Consider the following 25,500-nt stretch of genomic DNA (forward strand, 5'->3'; position numbering starts at 1 on the left):
TATTGGCCATTTCAGAAGTCACACGTTGAGTCGACGAATTAATACAAAAACACGATGCCATTAATTTTCCAGACCAGCAGGTGGCGGCTTTGACTTAATTGATGCTTTGTGTGGCAGCGTGGAAAGCTCTGCGTTTTGCGAAGGTAATTTACATGAAATGTTTTACTTTTTTTGAAATGGTTTCTCGAATTATGGCAAGATCAACTTAAAAGTTTCTTACTAATTACTGAATGTGTTTCAGAAACAGTTTTTTAGGCTTATTATTTCATAACAAGGCCTAACTTGGCACTCAGTTGACTTGAAAATTTCAATCAACTTTTGGAAGTTAGCAATTACTATCATATTTTAATAATGGGGAATTTAACGTGCACTGTTTACTTAATATCATACTGTTGCCAAGTACTTCTCAAAATCTTGTAAATCAAGATTATAACGAAAGAATAAATGACTTAAATTGCTTTTAGCGTGCTCTAACATAAGTAAATATAAACAGTCCTGTAAGTTTACGTGAAATATTTCGAGAATTTAAGTGTGTTTTATCTTCGAAATTCACGCAATACGTGAAAATATGGATTTAGTTCGGATTCAGTTTTCAGTAAGATGAACTGCTTTATTACATACGTGTTTTGTTAGGTAGGCCTAAGTTAATATTAAAATTATTTGGCGTTTATTTGGTTATTAAAAATAGCCATTGTGATAGGATTTTAGGCTGTGTTTGATGTAGATGGCTTATTCTTAAAGTACAAATAATGTAAAAAAAATAGTTGTCATGGTTTTTTATTTGGAAATTGATGGCTCTTGAGTCAGAAGTGCTATATCACCGCTGATCTGAAAACTTTGACTCCCTGCCATTTAGATGCAAAATCCTCAGTACACAAGTGACACGGTGATTAAACAAGTGCGCTACACCTCCGCTGAAATCTGGGCGTAGGCTTTCATGATATCTCTGTTTATTTTGGCTTTCTTCACCTTACAGAAATTCCGGTTAGAACTGTTTTATTTCCGAGACCCCGAGGAACTGCTGTAAGTGGCACTTAGGATCTTAGGGTATGCAATGCTAATTATATGCGCCTGAATGCTTCAACTATACTGGGTAGATTAACCCACGTCGATTCATCGCTTTCTGCAGGGCAACTTGTATTTCTGGTATTTTCAATATTAAAGCAGTTGAGGAAAGACTAATGTGCTTAGTTTTTCCAAGTGGGACTGAAGATTGAAGGAATCGAGTTCACTCTTCCCCTGCACACCTGCAATGACAGCGCGGAAAGTCTTGCCTTTGACCTTTGCCGTCCTTGTTTGTCTCCTTTTATATGCCTTACTGTGGCAGCACATCACAACTTATAACAACAGGTAAGTTGTGAGTACAGTGTTTTCTATGAATGTTGATAATGCAGAGAATAGCAAAAGAACAGCAATCAAATTACCTTGAACTGGTATCGGCAACATTATTTTGGTGTCAAAAGTTGGTGATTCTATTTCTTCCTCCAACATCATTTGAATCAGTTGTCTTAGTATATGAATGTTCTACCACATATTTTAACTATTTTATTATAATATTTTGACCTATCTTACCCTAGTCAAAAGAGTTAATACCAGTAATTTAAGATAGAAAGATGCAACACAATCTGTGCAACACAATCTGTATTTCCAAGCGCTGTCTGATTTTTTAAAATAAATAATAGTATCTTGGATAGTTTACCCGTAAGGACCATTTATGTCAAAATCAGGAAATATGTTACCTTTTTTGTAAATACAAAAATGGAAAAAGTTTGTAGGCTGTTTAAATTCTATTTAAACAGCCTACAAATATAAACAATATAAACATTATATTGAATTTTTTTTATTTTTTTTTTAGATTAAAATGATTCTGAATTCTATTATTGAGGAGTACAAGTTGAGTTCCAAGTGTACGAGATGATCCTCTTACAATGCCTTTCAAATGGAATTCCACCAGAAACGTAATTTTAATACTCAGTAAAAGGTGTTTTTATACTTTTGTGCACACAGACGACATTTGTACCATGGGGCTTCACCAACTCTGTTCAGTGGAAGTGAAAGTCCTGGGTCCACAAGCAGAAGTATGATGCAAAGCGCTTCATTTGAATGGAAAGATGACAACCCTGACTCAGTTACTGAACAAAGTGTCACTTTCACACGAAGCACATGGAAAGTTGAGTCAGTACTAAAACAAATTCAGTCTTCCAAAAGTCCTTCTTCGAGACTATCCAAAAAGCAGGGATTGGGATACACTAGTACAAATGAGGTCTTTGCAAAGCCTGTCACAGTGAAGCAGAGCAAGGTTGACCCTTCACTGGGCAGCCGAACGTATGATACCTCCCCTATACAGCAAAATATAATAAGTACTAAACTTCTGTCTAAACAAGGAATTACAGAGGGTCATCAAACGGACAGTGTTGCCCTCCTACGCCTGATGTTTAAGGAAGCTTTTGTGAAAATGCCAAAATGGGAATTTGAGGATCTCTATGTTCGGGATGCTAATTTCAAACAAACGGTGAGTTTTTCTTTTCATCATGTGCATGACTTTTACGACTTTTCCAAAAGCATTTTCAGGAGGCATAAACAATATTACCATGCCTGACTCCTGGTTTTTCCGGTTTCCAGTCTTGCCCAAAATCATTAAGGAATAACACAGACCCTGAGTTTAAGAATGCCTTCATTCCCGATGTCCGGCTTTTCATGCAGCCGGAAGACCTAAACAGGAATGTTTGGAACCAGCTGTCACACTTCAACAATCCCTTTGGCTTCATGGGGTACATGTACAAGGGTAAGAATGAAAGGAATAAAATCAAACCAGTTTTTTACATTTATTTAGCAGGCACTTTTATCCAAAGCGATGTGCATTTTTCAGATGATTCCTGGAGCAACAGGGGATTGATTAAGGGCCCTACTCGGTGGATGCAATGGTGAAATCACTCTGCCAATTGTGGGATTTTAACCAGTGACCTGATCACATGCAGAGCATCCTACCTACTGAACCACAGACAAAAGTGTTATCAAAGTTGTTGTGATGTTACTAGAGATTTGGTTGTTTTTTTCACAACTCATCAGTCACATAAATGTAGATCAAGTTCAATAAGATTTCAGCATGGTTTTGCACCTTTTAATGTGATTCTTTTTTAAATGCAGATGTGAAACAGGCAGTAGATCTAATCCCCAAGCTGAAAAGCCATCAGCTCCTGCCAGTTCCTAAGTCAGGCTGTATAAGTTGTGCAGTCGTGGGTACTTCAGGAATTCTTAATGGTTCCCGGATGGGCCAGGAGATAGATTCTCACGACTATGTGTTTCGGTGAGTAAGAGGTGCTATTTTTTTGGGTCTGTTGTTTTTGTTCAATCTCAACTAGAGCTGCTTGTATGTTTACTTCATCATCACGGATTTTAACAAATGTTAACATGCTGATTTGGTCATATGAGTAACCCATGGAACCCTCTAATGTTATGAACATCTCCAGAAAATTTAGCCTTTGAGTTGTTGCTGAGATTTCATGCCTTATAGGTGGCATCACACGGCTTAATATCACTAATGGGCCCTTTCACAACAGCCTTTTTATGTTATCAATGACACCTGTGCCTACCGTACTATTTCATGGCCATTAGTGATATGAAACCATTTGTGAATTTTCAAAACATTGAGCTGATAAAGAGCTTTAAAATATGAGAACCATTTCTGTGCAACTTTTATTAAGCAAGATATCACTAGTGTAGGAATCGTCCACTGGCCCAGTGGTGGAACCGAATTGAACAGCCGCAGGCTTGAAATGCGTGTAGGTCCTTTTGAGCGCTCCTGTAAAGTTACTTAGCCTTAGATATAACCGAATTATATCTGACTCCAATTTAATTAAAGACCTTTTAGGGTGTTTTAGTCCTGACATTTCTGTTATTCAGATTACTCCTGGGCTGTGCTTTCTATTACTCAACTCCCATTAATCCCGGACGGTGGAGTACACCGAATTCGCCTCGGCCGATAGGGCGATCCGCAGATCTGCTACGTAGGACTCGGTTCAGAGGCTGGGAAATCTCTACAACGTAACACAATGTCAGCTTCTACAACCGTTCAGGCCCGGCGACCTACAACTCCTCAGATGCTCAGCCGACACTTGCCGTATCTGTGCTTGTGACTGCTTCAGAAGTTAAGCCGGTGTAACCCAGCGTGTGCGCGCCTCAGAATGAGCCGGTCTTTTTGCCGTAACCCAGCGTGTGCGCGCCTCAGAGACTGAGCCGGTCTTTTTGCCGTAACCCAGCGTGTGCGCGCCTCAGAGACTGAGCCGGTCCTTTTGCCGTAACCCAGCGTGTGCGCGCCTCAGAGGCTGAGTCGGTCTTTTTGCCGTAGCCCAGCGTGTGCGCGCCTCAGAGGCTGAGCCGGTCTTTTTGCCGTAGCCCAGCGTGTGCGCGCCTCAGAGGCTGAGCCGGTCTTTTTGCCGTAACCCAGCGTGTGCGCGCCTCAGAGACTGAGCCGGTCTTTTTGCCGTAACCCAGCGTGTGCGCTCTTCAGAGGCTGAGCCGGTCTTTTTGCCGTAACCCAGCGTGTGCGCGCCTCAGAGGCTGAGCCGGTCTTTTTGTCGTAATCCACCGGTATTCACCGTAACTCAACTTGGGCAGTTGCATCGGGTCTCGGAGAAACGGGGTCGAGTCAGAGGCTCGTGAGGCAAGTGAGTGTTAGAAGTAAACCCAGTGTATGGGAAACATGCAGAGGTTAGCAAAGTCAGACAGCCAAGAAGTAATCAAAACATGGTTAACTCACAATTAATACAAGACACATCAATTTAACCAAATATAACAATGTAATTCTAACATGTGGCCACAAGTCCTAAACTATACCATCCAATCAAAAACAATACAATAATTACATACCTCAGCTGAGTGGACACAGAGAAACTGCAGAAAATATCTGATTACAGATTCACACAGCACTTTGTGGGACCTCTGATTACAGAGTGTCTCTCTTTGCTACTCTGGAGCTCTTCCTTAAGTATTCCAAACCAAGTGACAGAATGTACCAAATATTGTGATTGATTATTTTAGGGACTGTTTTGATCTTGGGTGTTTGTGTGTGTGTGTGTGTGTGTGTGTGTGTGTGTGTGTGTGTGTGTTCTGGAGAACTGCTGATCTTATCAATTCTCAGACCCTCAGCCAATCAAATTGTTTTAGGAGGAATGTGGGAATTCCTAATGTTGTATGTGTCCTTAATGTTAGTTTGGGGTAATACTTCCTGTGTTAGTGTGAGGTAGCGAGTGTAGGATGCATCTGTGTCTTGAGGCAGCCAGGCCTTGTCGCTGGAATTTTGGTGAGGGGTTCTGGCCACCCAGTGGGGGTGAGGTGACCCCTTTTGAAAAGCTGATCGGGTGATTTGTGTCCAGTCTTGTCGGAGCCAGTGGACTTTTGCCTTAGGACACTGGGTGGAACATTGCAGGCTTGCCAGAGCTCAGATCGACGGGGCCTGCATGGCCTGTGGCCTCATACTAGTGAAAGTCCGAGTCATCCCCAGTAAGTTAGCTTAAATCCCCCTTAATATTGATCCAAGACAAGTGCAATTTCAGTTCCATGGGATACTCATTTGACTACGTCAGCATGCCAAATTCTCCATCCAAAAGCGGGATGATATGAAATTTTTATATATATATATATATATATATATATATATATATATATATATATATATATATATATATATATATATATATATAATTACACACACACACACACAGACATATGTGGTTTTTATACACATGTCTGTGGGTATGACATTTGACTTCACTTGCTTTCATAAGCAAATACGGGTGTCAGGGTGAAATGGAAAGGATGTACAGTAGAGATGAGCCTGATTTACATTTTTTTCAGTTCCAATCCGATAGCGATACACATTCCGATACAAAAGCTGTTTTTTTCCTTTTTTGATATTAGATGTATATAGAATGTATAAATATGTATAATTTATACATTATTAATGTTTTTTAACTAGCAAAAATGAATGTAAAAATGTATGCCAAAAAAGCTTTAATTAGGCTACTGGTAACATACATAATGTACTGTCCACCTCTTTTGTACATCTTGTTTTAAGCGTTTATGAGGCAATTTAATTAGAATGTTTTCCATGAGAGTTACGCAAACGGCGAATGCTGAAAATGTCCCCCAATTTTTTTATTTCCTTTTTACAAAGATTGTAAAACCGGTTCTACTAGCTGTTGATAAAAGCATAAAAGCTTATCTGATGTTCTTATGCTCCTTGCGGAAGTCACTGCGCTCACAACCACTGAGTGGAAAATAGACTGAGAGGCAGCGTTGGCATTTAGCTTGAATGAATCTAAAATGGGGAAAAGGTTGGATCATTCACATATGGCCGATTTACGCGATCCAGCTAACAGGTCTAGATCGATACTGATTTGAATCTCGGGATTTAAGAACGTCCAGCTGGGGGACGACTCTTACATACGAACGAACTGCCATGAAGCCTATTACATAAAAAATTTTAATACCATGGTTCGTAATAACCAACACACACTGCTTTGTGATACTTCTGAAAACATTGCACAGCTTCAACAGTTCGGGAACTCGAGGAACAGTACCATATGTCATTACTGTTATTGCTGTACAATTATCATGCACTGTTTTTCCGACTTACCTATAAATTCAACTTAAAGACAGACTTAGGGAATGGATCTGAAGACTGCCTGTATGGGGAACTGAATTGGGCATTTTTGAATTTTATCAGCTGAATTAGTCAAAACGAATGTTTTTTTTTCCATCGAAAGAAAACAGCGTTGAAATACAATAATTACAGTGTAGGAGGATGTAGTAGCAAACCGCTTTACACCAAACCTCTGGCTTAAACATTTTAGGATGTCCAGTTCTACATTTGAAATGCAGGCACTAATTCCGACCCGAAAGTGCATTCGCAGTTGTTCTGTACAGAGTAGTGGGGGAAACATTCAGTGCCAACGAGACAACCGACCACCGCTGTATTTACACATTTTTCACGTTTGTGTTTGTTGTAGGAAAGATGCTTGATAAGCCACTGTTGACTTATTTGTCCTTTTCTTTTAGAATGAATGGTGCTGTTATAAAAGGGTATGAAGAGGATGTAGGAAATAAGACGTCAGTGTATGTCCACACATCACATTCCATTATTAGTACACTCGGTCAGTTGGGAAAGTACGGCTTTACCAGTATCCCTACTGATGAGGTATGTAAACCGGCAGCAGTGGATATCCCATGACCTCCACAGGGCTTATTTCTTCATTGATTGATTTTTTTTCCCCATGGAGGAAAACCGTTGGGGCTTAAATTCCAGTTAGAGCTTTAATAGTGGCTGGCTGGATTGTGCCTCAGCTTAAAGGATCTCTACAGTAGATCTACGGGGTCTCAAGTGAATTGAAATTCTTATCTCTCCAGGAAGTTAATGCCTATGTGTGTGAATTCTTTAAGTCTCACCTGCAGTGTGAAATACATTCTCATTTTAAGTTAGTCAAACTTGTGTATCTTGTGTCCAATTCCAGTTTTCATCCAGTTCCATTTCAACCTTAGCCATGTATTTTTTTCCCACAATTCTTATGCAGGGCATCAAGTATGTCTTCTTACCAGAGGGGTTGCGAGATTTCCAGTGGCTCCACGCTCTGCTGAATAAGGTGCAGGTGCCCAAGGGGGAATATCAGAACTTAATGTAAGAGGTCTTTTGCTGATTTGTTTAGGTAGAGGATGAGAGAGATTCCAAGAGGTTGGAGCATCAAGGGTGGCAGTTTCGAAAGCTAAAACCTCCAACAATGCTTGTCTTGTGTGTTACAATGCCTTGAAAACATACTGAACCCCCATTAAAAAACACATTAGATTTACTTAAGATCTCTAGATTTGTTTGAATTACAAATAATATATAAATATGTAAGGGGCAGCATGGTGGTACAGTGGTTAGCACTGTTACCTCACACCTCTGGGACCCGGGTTCGAGTCTCCGCCTGGATCACATGTGTGTGGAGTTTGCATGTTCTCCCCATGTCGTCGTGGGGTTTCCTCCGGGTACTCTGGTTTCCCCCCACAGTCCAAAAACATGCTGAGGCTAATTGGAGTTACCGAATTGCCCATAGGTGTGCATGTGTGAGTGAATGGTGTGTGAGTGTGCCCTGCGATGGGCTGGCCCCCCGTCCTGGGTTGTTCCCTACCTCGTGCCCATTGCTTCCGGGATAGGCTCCGGACCCCCCGCGACCCAGTAGGATAAGCGGTTTGGAAAATGGATGGATGGATATAAATATGTAAGCAGCATCTTTGGTTTTGCTGACAAATAATTGATTTTGACTTTGGAAAATTTACTGCGAGAAGTAAAAATACTGAGAGGAAGAATATGTATTGTGTATCATTTGTAATTCAGGCAAATTATCATTTTAAAGGATTCGATACTTTTTTTTAAAGGTATTGTATTTCCTTTGGATTGTGAAGTCTAGGATATTATGGTAATGTCATGAATATTGATATGGAGCTGAATTCCCTTTTTACTTTTCCATATCACTTTTAAAATGTGAGATTATGAGTGGAGGGTCTGCAAAGTGCTTATGGATTTAATTTGACTGTGTATCTGTATTAAGCTAATTCTAGTGTTTAATCGATATTCATGTACTTGACAGATTTTTGATATCTGCCTAAGTTGTACAGACCTGGATAAACAATCATTAACTAAGACAACTGTGACAATAACTGAATTCAGACCCATATACATCCCTGAAAAAAGAAAGAAAGAATGGAAATGAACTTATTTGGATAAACAGACATTTGAGCTTGTGATTTATACCTACCTTAAGAAATGTTTGTTTTTTTAAATAGTGGAATATATATAATACTCTTCTGTACTGCGAATAGCAAAATCATGATAGTCCATTTTTGATTACAGCTACATGGCTCGTTTAGCTCACTGCAAATAAGTAATTTTCATGGCATGACATTTTCATGGAAAAGGACTGCTTGTTTTTTCACAATCGTCCCTCCTCACTGACATTCATGAGAGGATCAATTTGTGTGACCTGGAAGAACAATTTCAGGCTTTTAAATAAAAATGTCCCGAAATGAAAATAGGGTTTTTAAAATTTGCCGCATCTTATATTCTGAAATGTTACTTACGGTTGACTGTAACTTACAATGACACATGCATATTATGTGAAAATCTCAACTGAACTAAAGCTTTTTAAGATAAACATTTGCATCCTAAGGTAAGTAAGAAATCATTCTTCAGTATTTGTTCAAAATACTTAAATTATGTAAACACATACTGAGGTGAACAAAATAGCATCATTAAACTGACACAGTACCTGATCTGTCAGTGTTAAGGTAGCTGAGGCAGCAGACACTCATTCCTGCAGAGACAAACCTGGGCTCATTGAAACATGCGCGCATGATGGGAAATGTCATATAATCACCAAGATGTGAAGACGGTTCTCGCAAAAAACCACCAACTAACATAACCTGGGAACTTTGTAAGCTATTTTTATGAAAAAAGAAAATTTACATTTAGTGGACAAGTCATTCCATTTTAAACGACATTACGATTAGTCTGTCGTTTCAGTGAATTTCAGAGTCTCGTGACTCCTACATCCCTTTGAATAACAGCAGTTTTTTATCTGAAAGCAGCTAAAGGGTATTTACTTTCCAACTACGTGAAGAATTTGTCTCTCTCCCCCCAGTGTTTCTTCCTTTGTTTTTTTTTTGAGACTTCAGATTAGTAGGAGTAATTCACATGCTACGAATCATCAAAATACAAAATGGCGATGGACAATCTTTCTTGGTAATTTGTTGAATTAAAATGGAATGGCTTGTCCCCTAAAAAAAATGTATACTTCTCATTTTTTCCCACCTGATTTCTAGACCCCGGATGTACTACCCTAACTCACTGGATTTGAATCGGTTCTATGTCCTGCACCCAGATTTTCTCAGATATGTAAAGAACAGGTGAGAACAAGAAAGCTATGTTTAATGTTCTAAAAGCAAAGCAGGTTATTCGGGTGAGAAATGAATCTTCATTGGAGCTGTTGCATGGCTCGGCGAGTAAGGACTCTTTGCCTGTGATCAGAAGGTCATTGGTTCAAATCGCATGCTTGCACAGTAACTTAACCATTGGGCCATTTAGCAAGGCCCTTAACCCCATTTTCATGAGTAACTGGCACATCCTGCTTTCTTTCTGTGTCGCATTAATGAATGTCAGTGATTAATCAGTATAATTTGTTAAATGGATTTAAGGTGCCTGCATCTGCTGTGTGTTCAATCACAGGTTCATGAGGTCTGCTCAGCTGGAGTCTGCTTACTGGCACTACTACCGACCCACTAATGGAGCGTTCACACTGTTTCTGGCCCTGCACACATGTGATGTGGTGAGGGCACCAGTATCTCTCCCATGCCTTGCATGGGTCAAAGCAGACCCCAACATATGGTGTCTGTCTTTGTGAGCACCAAAATCTCTCTCTCTCTTTTCAGGTGGATGCATATGGATTCATTACAGCCAACCACAGTCAATATCCAAACTACTATTTTGACAAGTTAAGAAAATCCGTTATTTTTTATATCAACCATGATTATAATTTGGAGATTAAGTTATGGGAGAAATTAAATGATGCCAAGATCATTAGATTGTATAAAAGGAAAGAAGACAAGGACAATGGTACAGACCAGTTCCATTGAAATTGCAAAATATCTTTTTCCTTCATATGTGTACTGTTGTTTGTGTAAATGTTTTGTCATTTTTTCTTATCCTGAGCAAGGTTTGTCTGTTTTAAGTTAAATTATATTTACGGTGGTCAACAATACTACATTGTATGTCAGTGTTGTCATTCCTTTTTTCCCCCCACTTGTCCTGTTTATTTATGTATTTTATGTAGCACTACAGTCCTGGGAACATTAGCTCGCATCACTATTTGCAGTGTAGCTACTGAATATGGTTGGCGTGACAATAAAACTCCATTTGACTCTTGAGCATTGAAATTCAGTTTGTAGCGAATTTGTATGTCACAAGTTTAAGTTAAACCATTAAACAAATATTAGAATGTTGTCCTTTTTTGTTACTCCTACATTAATTTGGGGACTGAATGTGTATATGTTTATAAAACGATACTTTGAGTCCAAAGGAAATTTAGGCATCCGATAGTTTATGTATATAAAATGCCACAGTGCAAAATAGTAATAGAAGAAGAGATAAGGAGCATGCATTGAGGACAGTGCGTTGCTGCACCCACCACACGACAAACCACCTCAGGGATGAGGGATGAGTGCAGCTATGCAGCGGGGTGATGCCTCAGCACCACACTAGTCCAAATACACTAGTGTGAGTTTTTTTTTTCTCCAGTGGCTGGAGTGCCAGTCCTGCAATCAACCCCAAGCTTTTTCCTGTAAGTTGGAGGACCTCCTTATAGGGCTGCAGGAAACCACTGTAGGTTAAGGGCCTTGCTCAAGATCACAATGGAGTAGAGTTACTCCAGGCATTCAAACCAACAACCTTCCGCGTTACCGCACAGATCCCTATCCTCAGAGCCACCACTCCACCCAAGGAGGAAGAAAAATAAAGAGCAACATTGACAAAACTGGCAATGGCAACAATAATTCAGGATAATGATGAAAGGAAAGGTACTAAGAATACTAATCATTACAAAGTAACTGTTTAGTGATACAGCATTTGCCAGTAGTTACAGTGATAGTGCAGGTGCAAATGGATTTGCACAGAAGATACATATTACGGTAAACTGTAAATATAAAAGTTATAATACTAAGACTAATATAAATATTCTAAATGCTGTAAAGCTGTAAATACTATAAATACATTCTAAATAAATACATTAGACACTGCTCACCAGCTGGTCCAGCTGCGTAGCATCAGTCGTCTTAATGCTGCCTTCCCAGCAGACCACGACATAGAGGAGAACACTGGCAACAACAGACTGGTAGAACATCAGCAAGATCCTCCTACAGATGTTACATCAGTTTTTTTTTTTTTATGAATCCCCTGCCTTTATATTTAGGGGCGTAATATGATTTTTAATATAGCAATATAGCTAGAAGCATCCAGTTTGTCCTACTGTACGTCATTCCAAAATCAAGGGAATTAATATGAAGTTGGTCCACCGTTTGTGGCTATAATAGCTTCAAGAAAGGCTTTCCCCTGGATGTTGGAAGATTACTGGTGGGATTTGTTGCCATTCCGCTTGGTTATCGATGTCTTTTGTGATCGAGTCCATTCATATAGGCAATTGAATTTGCTCACAGACATTTTCGCTTCACAGTCACTTCACCTATAGTTGACCAGTGCAGTTCAAGCAGTGGAGAAATTTGCTGAACTGGCTTGTTGGAAAATTTATCACGGTGTGCTTAATTAAGCACCTGTATCAGCTATGGACATCTTGATCAATCGACGTTGCCTGCCAGCCCCAGGAGGATGAGCTCCCCCTCTGAGTCTGGTTCCTCCTAAGGTTTCTTCCTTCTAGGGCAGGGGTGTCCAACTCCAGTCTTGGAGGGCCGGAGCCCTGCACATTTTTGGGTTTACCCCTCATTTAACACACCTGATTCAACTCCTTGTGCTAATTACCACACAGCTTTTGAGCTGAATCATTTGTGGTGGGACTGGTAGAGTGCTAAGCCACACAGGGCTCCAGCCCCCAAGGACTAGAGTTTGACTCCCCTGGTATATGACATATAGTAACCAATTGTATATGTCATGACTGTTAGCTTGTGTAATCATTTTAAATGGTTGTCTGCAGTATCTTGAGTATGATATTTTATTAAATAACATTGTAGACCATGATCTTCACTGATTTTTCCCAGAAAAAAACTGATTCACGCTGGACTGAGATCGTTGGAATCACTAAACATAAATATTGTTTAAAATTTCGTTTTACAATGTAAAGTGCATAACAAACCTTATCAAATTAAATTCCATAAAATAGATTTTATACAGGAAAAAGTTCATCCCATTAACATAACCTCTTACCAACAAATATACAACCTCCTGCTTTTTAGTTTTTCCATATTTGAAAGAATAACCTTTTTGCCATATTTTTCACTCCTCATCTAATTTTTCTTCACAAAATTTGCAACAAACAAATAAGCTTGCAATGCAGGTCTTCAGACCTGTTTTTTCACAAGCTAGAGCAAAATGATAAAACCACACTGGAGACTGTAAGCCTTTGTACCTTCCTAAGGTATTCCTTAAAGTCAGTATTCCTGCTGGATAAATAAAATATATACCCAGCAGATTTATAGGCCACAAGAATCTGAGTCATGCTTGTGTGTTTTTTTAATGTTAAATACGGAAGCTGGCGAGAACTGCACACACAGTAAATATTTATCGCAGTTATTGATGTGTGCAGAGGCAAGTATGGGAAGGATGCCTAATGACTTCCATTGGTTTTTCCTTATTGTTAAATATAAGTTGTAAATTATAAACCGTATGAGAAATTATGTGAGGCTAGTGGATGATGATATGGGTCACGCCATATTTGTCAGGTGTTTTGTTTTTAATCTCTTTGGCATGTCATTGACATACATCATTTAAAGCAGATCTGCTCGAAAGTGGAGATTGTAATCATTGGCATTATGAAGTGTGCTTAGTCACGGCCAGTGCTGGTCAAGACCCAAGGCACCACTCCTACAGTAAACATATAGCTCCCCCCTTTTTCTGAACTACATTGTTGTGCTGTGTTCTCTCTCTTTGTGTATTGTTTCAAATCTATCTAAAGTTGTCGACCATTGTCCTACTACTATAAATAAATGAATGGCGTAAAATTTATGATGTAAATCAAAGCATGAAATTTCCAACATAAGAACGGACTGCTTTCTGTAACCCAGCACCAAACTAGTGAGGCACCTGACACCTGCAGCACAAGCACAGAGCAGAAGAAAACTATGACTGACCTTCGAACAATATTGTCAATGGGACTAGCCATTTGCAAACAATTTCTATTGATGCATGTCTTAAAGGGTTGTTAAGTTACATGGCATTTATATAATCCTAAAAATATGGTTGTGAAGATCTGAGGACAATAGTTGGGAGTATGTAACATTAACTGTAAATAAAATTAATTTTTCTGCTCTACTGTAAATTCAAAAACACTTCCCTCTGGTGCTGAAGTGCTATTATTGCAGCCAGTTAATACAATTAATAGGTGAGAATAAAAACAAAATGGTAAATCATAGGCAGGGGCACCGTAAAAGGAAGGAGGGGGCAGTTAGGAGGGTTCCAAGGGCCCCTGTAGCTCAGGGGCCCTAAAAAATATGGAACATAATATGATTGGTCTGGGAAGTTCTCGAATGGCCAAGTCAATCACCTGATCTCAACCCCATTGAGCATGTATTTCACTTGCTAAAGATTAAACAACTGACAGAAAGACCCTCAAACAAACAGCAACTGAAAGCTGCTGCAGTAAAGGTCTGGCAGAGCATTAAAAAGGAGGAAACCCAGCGTCTGGTCATGTCCATGAGTTCAAGACTTCAGGCAGTCATTGCCTGCAAAGGGTTTTCAACTAAGTATTAGAATTGAACATTTTATTTGCAGTTATATTAATTTGTCCAATTACTTATGAGCCCCTGAAAGGAGGGGATTGTGTAGAAAAATTACTTTAGTTCCCCTTATTTTTATGCAATGAAGACTGCACTTCAACTGCATCTCACTTGTTTCTTTTAACATTTATTGTGTTAATGTACAGAACTTAAAAATGGAAAAACTTTGTCTCTGTCCAAATATTTATGGTCCTGACTGTATAAGGCCCCAGTAACCCTATTGTGGGCAGGGTACAGCTTTTGGTATGTTTCATTGGGGGTCTGTGCTGGATTGTAACTTTGTCTCTCTCCACATATCTGTTCACCAATGGAGGCCCTATGAGCTTCAGCTGCACAAACAATGGTAATGATCTTTCAAAGGGAATGGATGTTATACAGAGTACAGTTAATCACAAGAAGGCATTTTAAGCATTATATAATTTAGATTTTACATCCTCTTGTTTCTCGCACAATCTTCTCTATGCAATTTGTCAATGCCCAGCTACAAGAGGCTAGCATAATTTATAATCTAATTTAAAAAATGAGAATATTGTTTAAACTAATAAAGTTTTCTTTATTAAGAAAAGAGTTTCTGTGTGAGTTAAATTTATTTAACCTAACAAGCAAACAAGCCAGTTTGCAGGGGCTTAGTCCCTTGGGAAAAATAAGGAAAATAGTAGGATTTTTTTTTTATTTATTTTTTTTTAAAAAGCTTAGATATTTATGAGCCTATCGTTGAATAGCTTGATAGTTCACCTGATGCCATTGTATTTCACTTCAGTTTGAGGCAACTTTTACTTACGCAGCTGGTCCTCTTAGTAGAAGCAGATTATAATATCTTATGCAGGAGAACCACAGCAGACCATTTGTTAGGATTCAAGTCAGAGACCTTCAGCTTACAAGCCTGTGTCCTCTATCGCTACACTACTTTCTACCTTGGAAGAGTTACATGTTTGTTCATTCTTGTGTCTGTTCTAGAAGTTGTTATCCCTTCAATGGTTTTTAGAAGAGACCCCATAGTCTCTGGTGGAATGTGAACAGGCCACTCATCTTTCCCAGCAACACCCACATCAGACCAGACTGTTTTGTATGGCCTCCGTCAACTAATATTAATGATTGGCATAAAAATGTGGATATAGGGTTACCATTAAAGACCTCTCTCTAAAACAGATACACAAAACAATTGATTTTGAGCTTTTATGTCATAAAGGCTTTGACGTTAATTACACATGCTTCTGACGTATGATTCATCCATCAATGACACTCAATGAAGACTGGTTGGCCAAAAAAGGTGTTTAATTTGTTGTAAAGTGCATAGTTACTATTGTCTTTGCCTATTGTGTGTAGGCCCCGGCATTATGTTTAAGCTACATGGAACAGCAAACTTCATTTTATATTGTTAGGTGATGTTTGCACATAAATATCTCTTCAATCGGGGGAGGTGCACCATTGTTGCAGCAGATAAGCACACAGTAACATTATTTTAATAGATGTGTTTGGTTGATTTACTGTGTCCGTCAGTATTATGTTCATTGCTGAATTAAAATTCTTTAAGAACAAGCACATAAACACTTATATGTTCACGTGTTCATATCTAGACAAAACCTGTTGTAAGATATAGCTAACTGCTTGTTTTAAAATATAAAAATAACCAACTAATAATGACAAAATTACTTAATATAGTGAAACTCATCCCTCTACTTGTAAAATGGCCATGTTTCAGCTGAAGGTTGGGATAGTGTCTATCATTTGGAAATGAAAATACTTACATTTGAAAAACCCAGATTGGGTTAAGGCCTTACAGTTCAGTCTTGTTTTTTTGATTAAACTTTTCAGCATTAGAAAACCTTCTTGTTTCCCCAGGAACGTTTAAGCAGAGTATGTAAAAGAAGTAACTGCTCCACATATCGAATTTTTCCTCCACCATGTGCCACACAGTTAAAACACTTTTATATTTGTTGGATATATTCATATTTTTCACACATGTTTCAGAAATATAAAACATTCTTTCCAGTTTTTATGGCAAAGGCTCAAAAGGACCATACGTACCCAAAGCATATTGTATAATAACTACAGGACATAAAAATAATATTTATGTGTGAAGAACTTCTATGCTTACTCTGAGGCTGTGTTTGCCATTTGTAATAGTTTTGAGAAACATCTCTCCCTCAAGGAAAAGCTCCACCAATTTGTAATATTTTATTTCCAAAAGCAGAACAAAAAAAAAATCTGAGATAGACCAGTTCATGTGTTTTGAAGAGCTTCATCCATTTATGAATTGTTTTTGCACCTGTCTGTTAGCTAAAAATTTAACAGACAGAGGGAATTTTACAGCCAAAGAATCACTCACAGGAGCCAGATTTTTCATCCTTATCTTTTTTTTGCTGAAGACAGCTCGCAAAATAAACCCCACAGGCTATAGTTTAATGGCTACATACTGTAGTTTTCCTGTAACTATTCCCCAACAGTGAATGTTTTTTATCGGAAAAAAAACATTGGGGATTCCCCTTTAGGGATCATTGTTACCGTTGTTTGTTCAGCTTTCCTTGTTCAAATATTGAAGGATGCTTGGGTAAGTAAACGAGAAGCTTATTATAAACCATTTAAGTCAGTTACTCCATCAATTCATTTTCCATTAGCCACTGATACTATATTGGGTAGCAGTGAGCTTGAAGCTCACCTCAGAAAACGGCCAAGAAAGGGGAAACCCTGTATGCATGCCAGTCCATTATATATAAGGCATTCAGTCACACACTAATCAAGACACTGGATCACGTAAAGCACATGTTTTGTACCAAGGCAGAAACTGGAATACAGGAAAAACCAGTGTGATCGCTGGGAGAACGTGCATACTCTGCAAATTCTACTTAAATACACAGAACCAAAACAGAAATTTAACCACAGTACTGGAGGTGTGAGGCCACATGACCATATTTTCCAGTTCATTTTTCCTGGAAATGATGGTTCAGTGATTTAATTCAGGGAACATAAGTATATAGTTATTAGACCCCAAAAGCACCATGAAGATGTACATTTGGGTGTTCAGAATGCTGGCCCAGCCAGTACAGTACTCCAAAAGTTCAGCACATTATAAAAATGCAGACAAAATACACACATATAACTCAAAAACATTGAGAAACAATATTTTTTCTTTCTTTTGATAAAAGTACTGTGTAGTAAAAAGCGGCTGGGTGGGTAGTGCTGCTGCCTGGATTGTTTTGTGTCTGTGGGGTTTGTTCTCCCTGTGTTGTGCAAGTTTCTTGTGGATGCCCTGGTTTCCTCCCCACAGCCCAATGACACGCAATGGCTGGGATCCCATCCAGGGTACCTCCCAGCTGTATGCCCTATTTTTATATTTAATTATTTTCTTGATATATTGGATGCCTAAATTACAAATACTTTGCCCTGCATGTGCTCTGTAACCCGTCTCGCTATATTGTGTTGGTTATATTCTGAAGACTTAAAACTAATTGACGTCGCTATTTTTCTTCTGCGTGTCAGACCTTAGTCCATTGCAATTACCGACAAGATTTGGAGTTAACCGCGATAAACATTTATCTATGCCACGCAAAACGAAACTAAAAGGCAACAATGCTGATTAACCACTAGATGTCAGCAAAAGGATAGTTTCCTATATTGACTGCACGGAATAAACTAGAATCCAACATAAACTATCTTGAAGTTGTTCATTAGGTATTAATTTAGCATCAGCCTACTCAACAAAAGAAATAGTAATACAGGAATACAGAAGAAAACTTACACAGACAGCGAACTTTTATAAATTATACCATGACAGTTAAATTTTATGGTAATTTTTCATAGTCTCAGGCAACAAAGGGACGCTGAAGGAAGGTAGACTGACATAAAAATATACAAAATTTCATGATATTAGAAATATCCCAAGAAATAAGATGCAGATCAAAACAGCACAACACACATTCCGTCATAAAGCCCAGCTTTTACTTTTGTCAAGGTATGCAGTCTTCTTCGAGCGGAGGGGGCGGGACCTAACGGAGGGGACGCGCCTCTCTGATTGGAGGAGGTTCTGGGCCGGTGGCCGTTCTAGGAGTTGAGCTCGGAGTTTCATCACGGCTAAGTCGTGCTTGGTTGTTGCCACTTTGTCAAATTTAATAGTTTACGAAAAAACGAACCTGTGGTTAACGGTGTGATTTTTTTTTTCTGCGTCGGAAATGATGTGACTGAACTTCCATGGATTGTTTGCGGAGCGAGCTCTACAGAAAGCCGACCGTAACGAGTAACGAACTTGTCTCGAGCGGACGGGACGGTACTGAAAAGCACCTTGACGCGTCTGTCTACCTTGTTAGCTCGCCGGCTAATCGGCATTTTGAAATGTCCCAGCCGACAGGAAGGTGAGACTTTCAAACAACATCTCGGGGTAGAAAACCAACGTGGCGTAAGCTTCATCCAGCGTGGACTCTACTTGTGTTGTTTTTTAGTCGTTAAATCCATTGGCGTTACTCTTTGAGCTAGCTGGCCGTTTTGGTGTCCACAGCCGTACTAGGGATTGCCTGTGTAGACCTTTCCTTACTGCAGGAAGATGGAAAGTGTCCAAAACAGTGACTATGGCTCATTTAGTTGTTTAACAAGGTCCATAGTTTTGTTCTGGATAACTTTCTCCAGGTAAAGGATGAGTTCTTCATTGGTACACTCAGCATCGGTCGGTCCAGAAACGCACAGTCTGTTGTGCACACTTAGCCGCTGGAGTATGATGGATTCATATAAAAGGGTTTACATTAGCTTTTGTTTTATGGACATAAATCTTGTGGGTGACGCGTATTTGATTTTCTTCCCACCTGTTTGTAGTCAAGTACCTCACACGTACGTCTTGTACAGGTGATTTATAAGTTACGATACATTTACTCTTGTGGTGATAGCGACTGTGATGGAAAATGAATGACATCGCTAACCAAAAATGATTTCTAATGAGTGAATGTTCGTTACACAGTAAAAATCTGATCGTGAGCTGCATTGCAGTGTGAAGAAAGACTGCCTTCCTACTTTTATGTCTGCTTTTTCTGAGAGACTACTGCAGTCTGCTTTATTGAAAGTTATATGTGATTTATAAGCTCGGTACTAAAATCAAAACGGCAATTAACATCAGTGTCTTGGTCAGATGCGTTGTGAACCTTTTCTATAAAATTGTTTTTTTTTTTTTTTTTTGGTTTTTCATTTACAAAGTTGTGCACAAAATATACCAGGAACAAATACTTAAAGTAACCAATCGAAAGAACGGGGTACTATGTCCTTTTTTAACCTGGTAATTAAAGAGAAAAAATATATATTAAATATTACCTGTGTTTGAGCTTACTTATAAACATCCACACAGTGAACGACTATATGTTTGCACCCAGTACGAAGGGCATCCCTATCATGTAAATATTGCAGAAAGAGGGGTAGTATTTAGTCAGGGAAAGGTGGAACACATGACTACTGTTGCTGGAAAAATTACCAATCTGGCTCCATGCACCCTTTGTTCTTTTATGGGTGTGTAAGCAGACGCTGAGAAGTTATATAATGTGGTAGCAGGAGATTACAAAGTGCAGCTGAGTGCAGACGCCCCGGACAGCTCCTTTTAAGTGCATAGTTAGGTCAGGCTTGATGAGCCCCATGCATCTTTGAAAAACAGAAATCAGAGTTGTCTTGGGGCTGACTGCTGTCTGTTTTCTACTGGCTGAATGCAGGAAACTCCCAGTGAGTGACCTCCCTATATCTCCCAAAGTACACAGGCAGTTTGTAATAGTCTTGTTTTTGAATATGTGAAGTCCTGTTTTGATGGATAGGCGTGGAGGATCTGTTTCCTCTGGACCCCTGTTGCCGTGAGAACTTGATGGAGACCTTCATTTGATCTCTGATCATCTTTCTGCACTAATTTGCTGACAGAATGCTGGAAACTTCAGCAGGATATTATTCTCGAACACTTTGTTCATGTTCCCCACAGTGAACAATTGAGGCTGAGTGAACTGGTCACTGCAGCGGGCTTCCTGCAGGAAAGGAGAGTGCTCTATGCGAATGCTGGGCATGATGCCAACTTCCTTTTACAGTCAAGATTACTCCCTCGTTCAATTTCCAAACAGATTGGGCAAATAGGATGGAAGTTAGCTGTGAACATGATTTCTAGGTAGTTTTTTTCCGTTATAGTTCATGGTATTTTTAGGCATTCTTTAACCTTTCATTCCATATTACAATGGTGGCAGACATTGCAACGACTGCTGTCTGGTTCACTGCTGGTCTGATTGCCGATGTTGGATTTATGGCATTAAATTGATAGCTCTTTTTGTTTCTTTTTCTTTAGGTTTTGCCATGGATATTAAACTGCCTTGAAGGTGAGCTGAAGCAACAGTCTGGAAAGAGAAAGAAACTGAGGCCAAAACAGTATCTTTACAGTGTTATCCACATAACCGGAGGACTCAGAGCTGGCATCCACTGCTGATGTGACAGGGTGATTTCAGGCTCCACCATCACATCCATTACAAGCTCCTCGGCAGCTGTTCTTTGATCCATAGGCGTAGTCGCCAGGCTCCGTTTCTCTGGATTTAATGAGGGGCCTATGCAAAATGGCCTCTTGAGGTGACGAGAGGGGCATCACACAACTCTGATTAGTGACCTTCAGGGGACGGAAACCATGGGCAAGGAGCAGGAGCTCCTGCAGGCGGTCAAGAATGGAGACCTGCCCTCTGCCCAGAAGCTGGTGGCAAAGGTGAAGGCCAATCGCAGCAGTGAGTCTTCATGCTTCTTATTTTCAATAGGAAATGACTGTTAGCTTATTAGGCAATTTTATTATGGAAGTTTATCTTATTCTATGACATATGACAACTTTAATAGCAAGGGAACAAATTAATGTCAAAACACTTAAAGATGTGTGTCCAAGTCAACTAAATGAAGGACTGGACTGTTTTTACCTCTTTATTATTCTGTTCGTGCTCTTGACCTAGTTAAAACTTAGAGTAACAGAAAGGATACAAATTCCATAGTCCTGTACTAAAATCAATCTTAATAACTACCAGAAAGTGAATTGAATGTTGGGCATTTTGCAGTGGTTAGATATGAGATGTGTTGATTTATTGCAGTGCAGACAGGTGGTCTGTGTGTGCAATGTCACGCCTGCCAACTTAAATCTCTTCTGTTTGTATCCTAGGTATATCAATATTCTTAAACCCATGTGTGAATACTTTCATTTTGTTAATTAGGCTCCTCAAGGGAAACTATAATACTTTTTCCTGACAACGTTTGTCACTCATCATTGTCAGTTGAGTAATAAATGTTCAGTGGGCTGCTTATAAATACTTTGGCAAGTGCATCTGAAATAAATGATTATGAATGTGCATATCAGCAACCTACACTGTAAATGTGAAATATTTATTCCAACTTTCTATTTTCGAAAATCAGCCTGAGATTTGTGATTGGAACCAGCCAGCCAGCAGGGGTAGGCTTCCTGTTCTTGGAAACTGAGGTTGCACTCTATCCATTAACCTCTGATGTGCTAGCCTCAGGGAGGGCTGGACTAGGAAGGGAGTGTCCCCTTTATACCACACAGTCCCCTGCAAGGGTCGGTGGCTCTGATTGTTGCGGACTACCCTTTGATCTGCTGGTGAGGGACAGGACCTTTTATGCTCTTTGCTCACTGGCTGTTGGACGGCCCCTACACACATCTGCTCCACACCCACTAGTGCAATCATCATTCCCATTCTTAAGTATACAGAGATATGCAGGATTAGACATCTTGGTGGGATCTACATGTGTTTGCAGGAAAAGCAATTCCTGCATTCTTTATGTGCCAAGGATGTGAAATTTGATGATGGGCAAATTTATTATTAAAATCTACAATATTATTTGTAACAATTTGATACTGACAGATTAAACATATAGTACTGTCTGGTGTTATCTAAAAGGCACATCTCAATTTAAACTTGTATAAACTGTGAAAAACCGGCCTGATTATCAATAAATAGATGGCTGAATCCTTATCTGCCTTATCTTTGTTCAAGAAGCTTTTTTGGTTCTTGTGTCTCTGCACTGTTCTTTCATTCTGCACTCAGAAGCTGTTCTCTTCTCAGTGTGGAGTGTTAAAGGTTAGCCATAGTATGGTCATGTGGGGAGGGGGGAAAGAATCTTGCTTCATTGAGGTAAGTGTTTGTAAACTCAGGTTTGCCTTTGAGCAATCATTTCCAAGCCTTCCACTTTAGAAAACACTTAAAGCGATGTGAGTTGAGAATAAAGGCTACAAACTGGAGTATTGGTGAAAGGGGCAGTCTGAGTTTATTTTGGCGGTTGTTTCTCCATACCTGAACCAATTTCCCCACTTATGTCTCCACCTTCTGAAGAGTGCTGGTATTGTGAATGGTCATCAGTGCATTTGGTGCTTGGCATTAAAGCCTAGTGACAGAGCAATCAGCACTTGGGTGGGTCTGCCACCGTCAGCTATGGCCTAGGCTGAACACCTGCTGTTTGCTATTCTCAGCCTTGTAGCTATGCCAGCTGCCCCCCTCCATCCTAACCCCCCATTTGGGCAGATGAAGGCTGATTGACAACCCAGATGAGAGGGGAAGGCAAGGGATGCAAAGAGCTAGCTTGACAAGTAGTCCTACATGAAGTTTGTGGAAGGGGTGTCAGATCATGAGTGGTCCTTAAAAACTCATTGTTTAGGGTTGGTGTCTGTAATGAACTGAGGTTGATGTAGGATGACCTGCAAAAAGCTCTGCTGGAGGCCTGCCATCATGCAGCCAAAATGGGTCTGGGAGTAAAAATTAAGCCCCATGAGAAAAGTGGCCCTTCAGAGGCACTGAAACCTCATCAGCAGTCAGAACCTCCACTGCAAACTCCTGCTGTTCTGCCATGTGTGAACGATAACTGTTTGCTGAGAAAGCACACTTTAATCCAGGATATACCATATACACTCAGTGACCACTTTATTAGGTATCCCAGGGTAGGACCACTTTCTGTCCCCAGAACCAAGCTTTGCTTTTGGAGATGTCTTTCTGCACACTACTGTTCTAGTGAGATATTTTTGCACTTCTGACCTTCTGTGGACAATTCTGTGGAAACACTTTAGTGAGTGAACATACTAGGGGGGTGGCTGTTTCTAAGATGCTGGAACCACCACATGTGGCAGCAACGATCACACCACAGAAACCATTTGGATCATGTCTTAGCTGAGCGAATGTATAGTAACATAGTTGAACACATCTGAAGTGCTTAACACTGCGTACTGTGAGTATATTCAGTTGTAATGACATGGTTTACCGTTTGAGTTAATGAGTAGGTGCACCTAATAAAGTAGCCACTGAGTGTATGTTTATTTAGTTTTAACAATTTAAGTTCTCTTGTTCCCTCACTAAGACATTGTCGCATATATTTTGATTTAGTTTAACATATTAGGTAATTAGGAGATGGAGGTAACCCACTGCTATTTTGATAGTCTAGTCTTGTTGCTACCAGTGTGCAACTGTATGCTTAAGATGGTTACAAGGTCATTTGGAAAAACAACACCTGGAGGGTGTCTGCAAATAATGACTCTGAACCCAGTCTTTATATCTGTGATAATTCTATCTGCTAACCACATATTGTGTGCCCTGTGTCATGCAACGGGTCAGCTAATGGGCAATATTTTTTTAACTATCCCCTTTACATTGAACACATGAAAAATATATTTTAAGTGAACTCCAAGAATGCTCTTGGATTCCTTTGACTAAATCACCATGTCATATATGTTTTTCTCTCTCTTCTCTGTGAGATATGTACAGTTTGACTTTAACCACCCCTCCATCTTTTTAGAGTCCCATGTTCTGGTAAGAATCACAAAGTCTGTGGTTTCATTTTAGTGTTTTGTCTCACACATGCACATACACACACTGTACACATATGGGATAGCACTTGTAAGCACCTGCACACCGCTCTGGATCTGCCCTGACAGAAGGAAGCCTGGCCCCTCACTTAGCCCCTTGCTCGCCCTCTCTTGGTCTCTGGAGGTCAACTCTGTTTACACCCCATGATGGACCATTATATCTCATCCAGTGGATTGCCTGACTGCCCTTCCAGTATGTCTGACGCACTCTTGGCTTGCTTTTAGTCTCGCCAATAATCTTATCATTTATTTTGTCTAAGTCCTTGTAGAAATGATGTGATAGGACATTTAGGATGCTGAATATTGAAATTAACATGCCCACTAAATAGAACGGTGATCTGGATATATAAATTGTTATGCATAATCAATATTCGATCACAAAATGATTTCTTTAAAAAAAAACTGCAGTTCCAAGTGGGAGTAGTATAAATGTATAATTTATGCAAATAACCTTTCAGATTTGGATACATCCTGCCTTGTTTAATGTTGTCATGGCTATGCCCTGAAACCCAAGTGAAACTCCAGTATTAAGTTTTAGCAGGTAAGCATAAATCTTGGCCAATTAGAGAGGTTAATTTTCTGGCCTTTTTTTAAGTTTGATGCCTTGTGTTAAGTTGCTTTTGAGTTCTGTGCTATTGACAGTGTCAATGTTTACTATTGGTTTGTAAGGTTAAAGCAATCAAAGTCTGGCTGATGCAGGCCACCTGGGGTCCACTTAAATATTCACATATATGCCAAAAGCTGGCCTTTCTTGCAGCTGGTGCAGGAGTTGACCCCCAGATGCAGGAATCTGCAAAATGGTTTAAGCTTGATAAATCTTTTGGAGTCCAGCATTACTCCCCTTTTGATAAACTTCCCAGACATCAAATGCCACAAATCCCATTGTTTTTAAATGTACACAGTAGTTTCCACACTCTGAAATTGTTTGTTGTTCTGTGAGAACAATAGCTAAATCTCAAAGGGAATAAACCGTGGAAACAAGGACTGAGAACTTGGCACCTGACCTCACAAAAATGGAATCTTTAGTTGAAATAGAACCTACTGAAATGAAACACTAAGTTTTCCTGACATTTTCTCTGTAGCCGCAGGCTCTCGTGTCTCACTCATATTTCTCAGACTGAAAATGG

The 25,500-nt window shown here is 39.6% G+C and overlaps 2 protein-coding genes across 14 annotated transcripts in view; both read left to right on the forward strand.

The window, feature by feature from the left end:
* Window positions 1-71: 71 nt before the first annotated feature.
* On the forward strand, window positions 72-11,034 carry LOC125742477 (alpha-N-acetylgalactosaminide alpha-2,6-sialyltransferase 1-like). 8 transcript variants are annotated; one of them, XM_049014518.1, is made up of 11 exons: window positions 84-143; window positions 977-1,023; window positions 1,130-1,350; window positions 2,008-2,512; window positions 2,623-2,785; window positions 3,148-3,307; window positions 7,060-7,198; window positions 7,572-7,675; window positions 9,859-9,942; window positions 10,262-10,361; window positions 10,465-11,034. In XM_049014518.1, the coding sequence occupies exons 3-11, from the start codon at window positions 1,253-1,255 to the stop codon at window positions 10,666-10,668; spliced, it is 1,557 nt and encodes a 518-aa protein (XP_048870475.1). In that variant the 5' UTR covers window positions 84-143; window positions 977-1,023; window positions 1,130-1,252; the 3' UTR covers window positions 10,669-11,034. The 8 variants fall into 8 exon arrangements, with proteins under 8 accessions (XP_048870476.1, XP_048870477.1, XP_048870482.1 ...); XM_049014522.1 differs by having other exon boundaries at window positions 111-143; window positions 977-1,047; window positions 1,192-1,350; XM_049014519.1 differs by lacking the exon at window positions 977-1,023 and having other exon boundaries at window positions 72-143.
* A 7,538-nt stretch (window positions 11,035-18,572) lies between these two features.
* LOC125741837 (caskin-2-like) overlaps window positions 18,573-25,500 on the forward strand; it is a 53,776-nt gene continuing 46,848 nt past the window's right edge. For 4 of the 6 annotated variants that reach the window (XM_049013249.1, XM_049013251.1, XM_049013252.1 and 1 more), the window contains exons 1-2: window positions 18,573-18,881; window positions 20,825-21,248. In XM_049013249.1, the coding sequence (XP_048869206.1) occupies window positions 21,155-21,248 (94 nt within the window). In that variant the 5' untranslated portion in view covers window positions 18,573-18,881; window positions 20,825-21,154. Of the gene's footprint in view, window positions 18,882-20,297; window positions 20,651-20,824; window positions 21,249-25,500 lie in introns of those variants that run through there. The other 2 variants (XM_049013250.1, XM_049013253.1) reach the window with 2 other exon arrangements.

This window comes from Brienomyrus brachyistius, chromosome 5 (assembly GCF_023856365.1).
Source record: "Brienomyrus brachyistius isolate T26 chromosome 5, BBRACH_0.4, whole genome shotgun sequence".
In the NCBI taxonomy this organism is placed as follows: Eukaryota; Metazoa; Chordata; class Actinopteri; order Osteoglossiformes; family Mormyridae; genus Brienomyrus; species Brienomyrus brachyistius.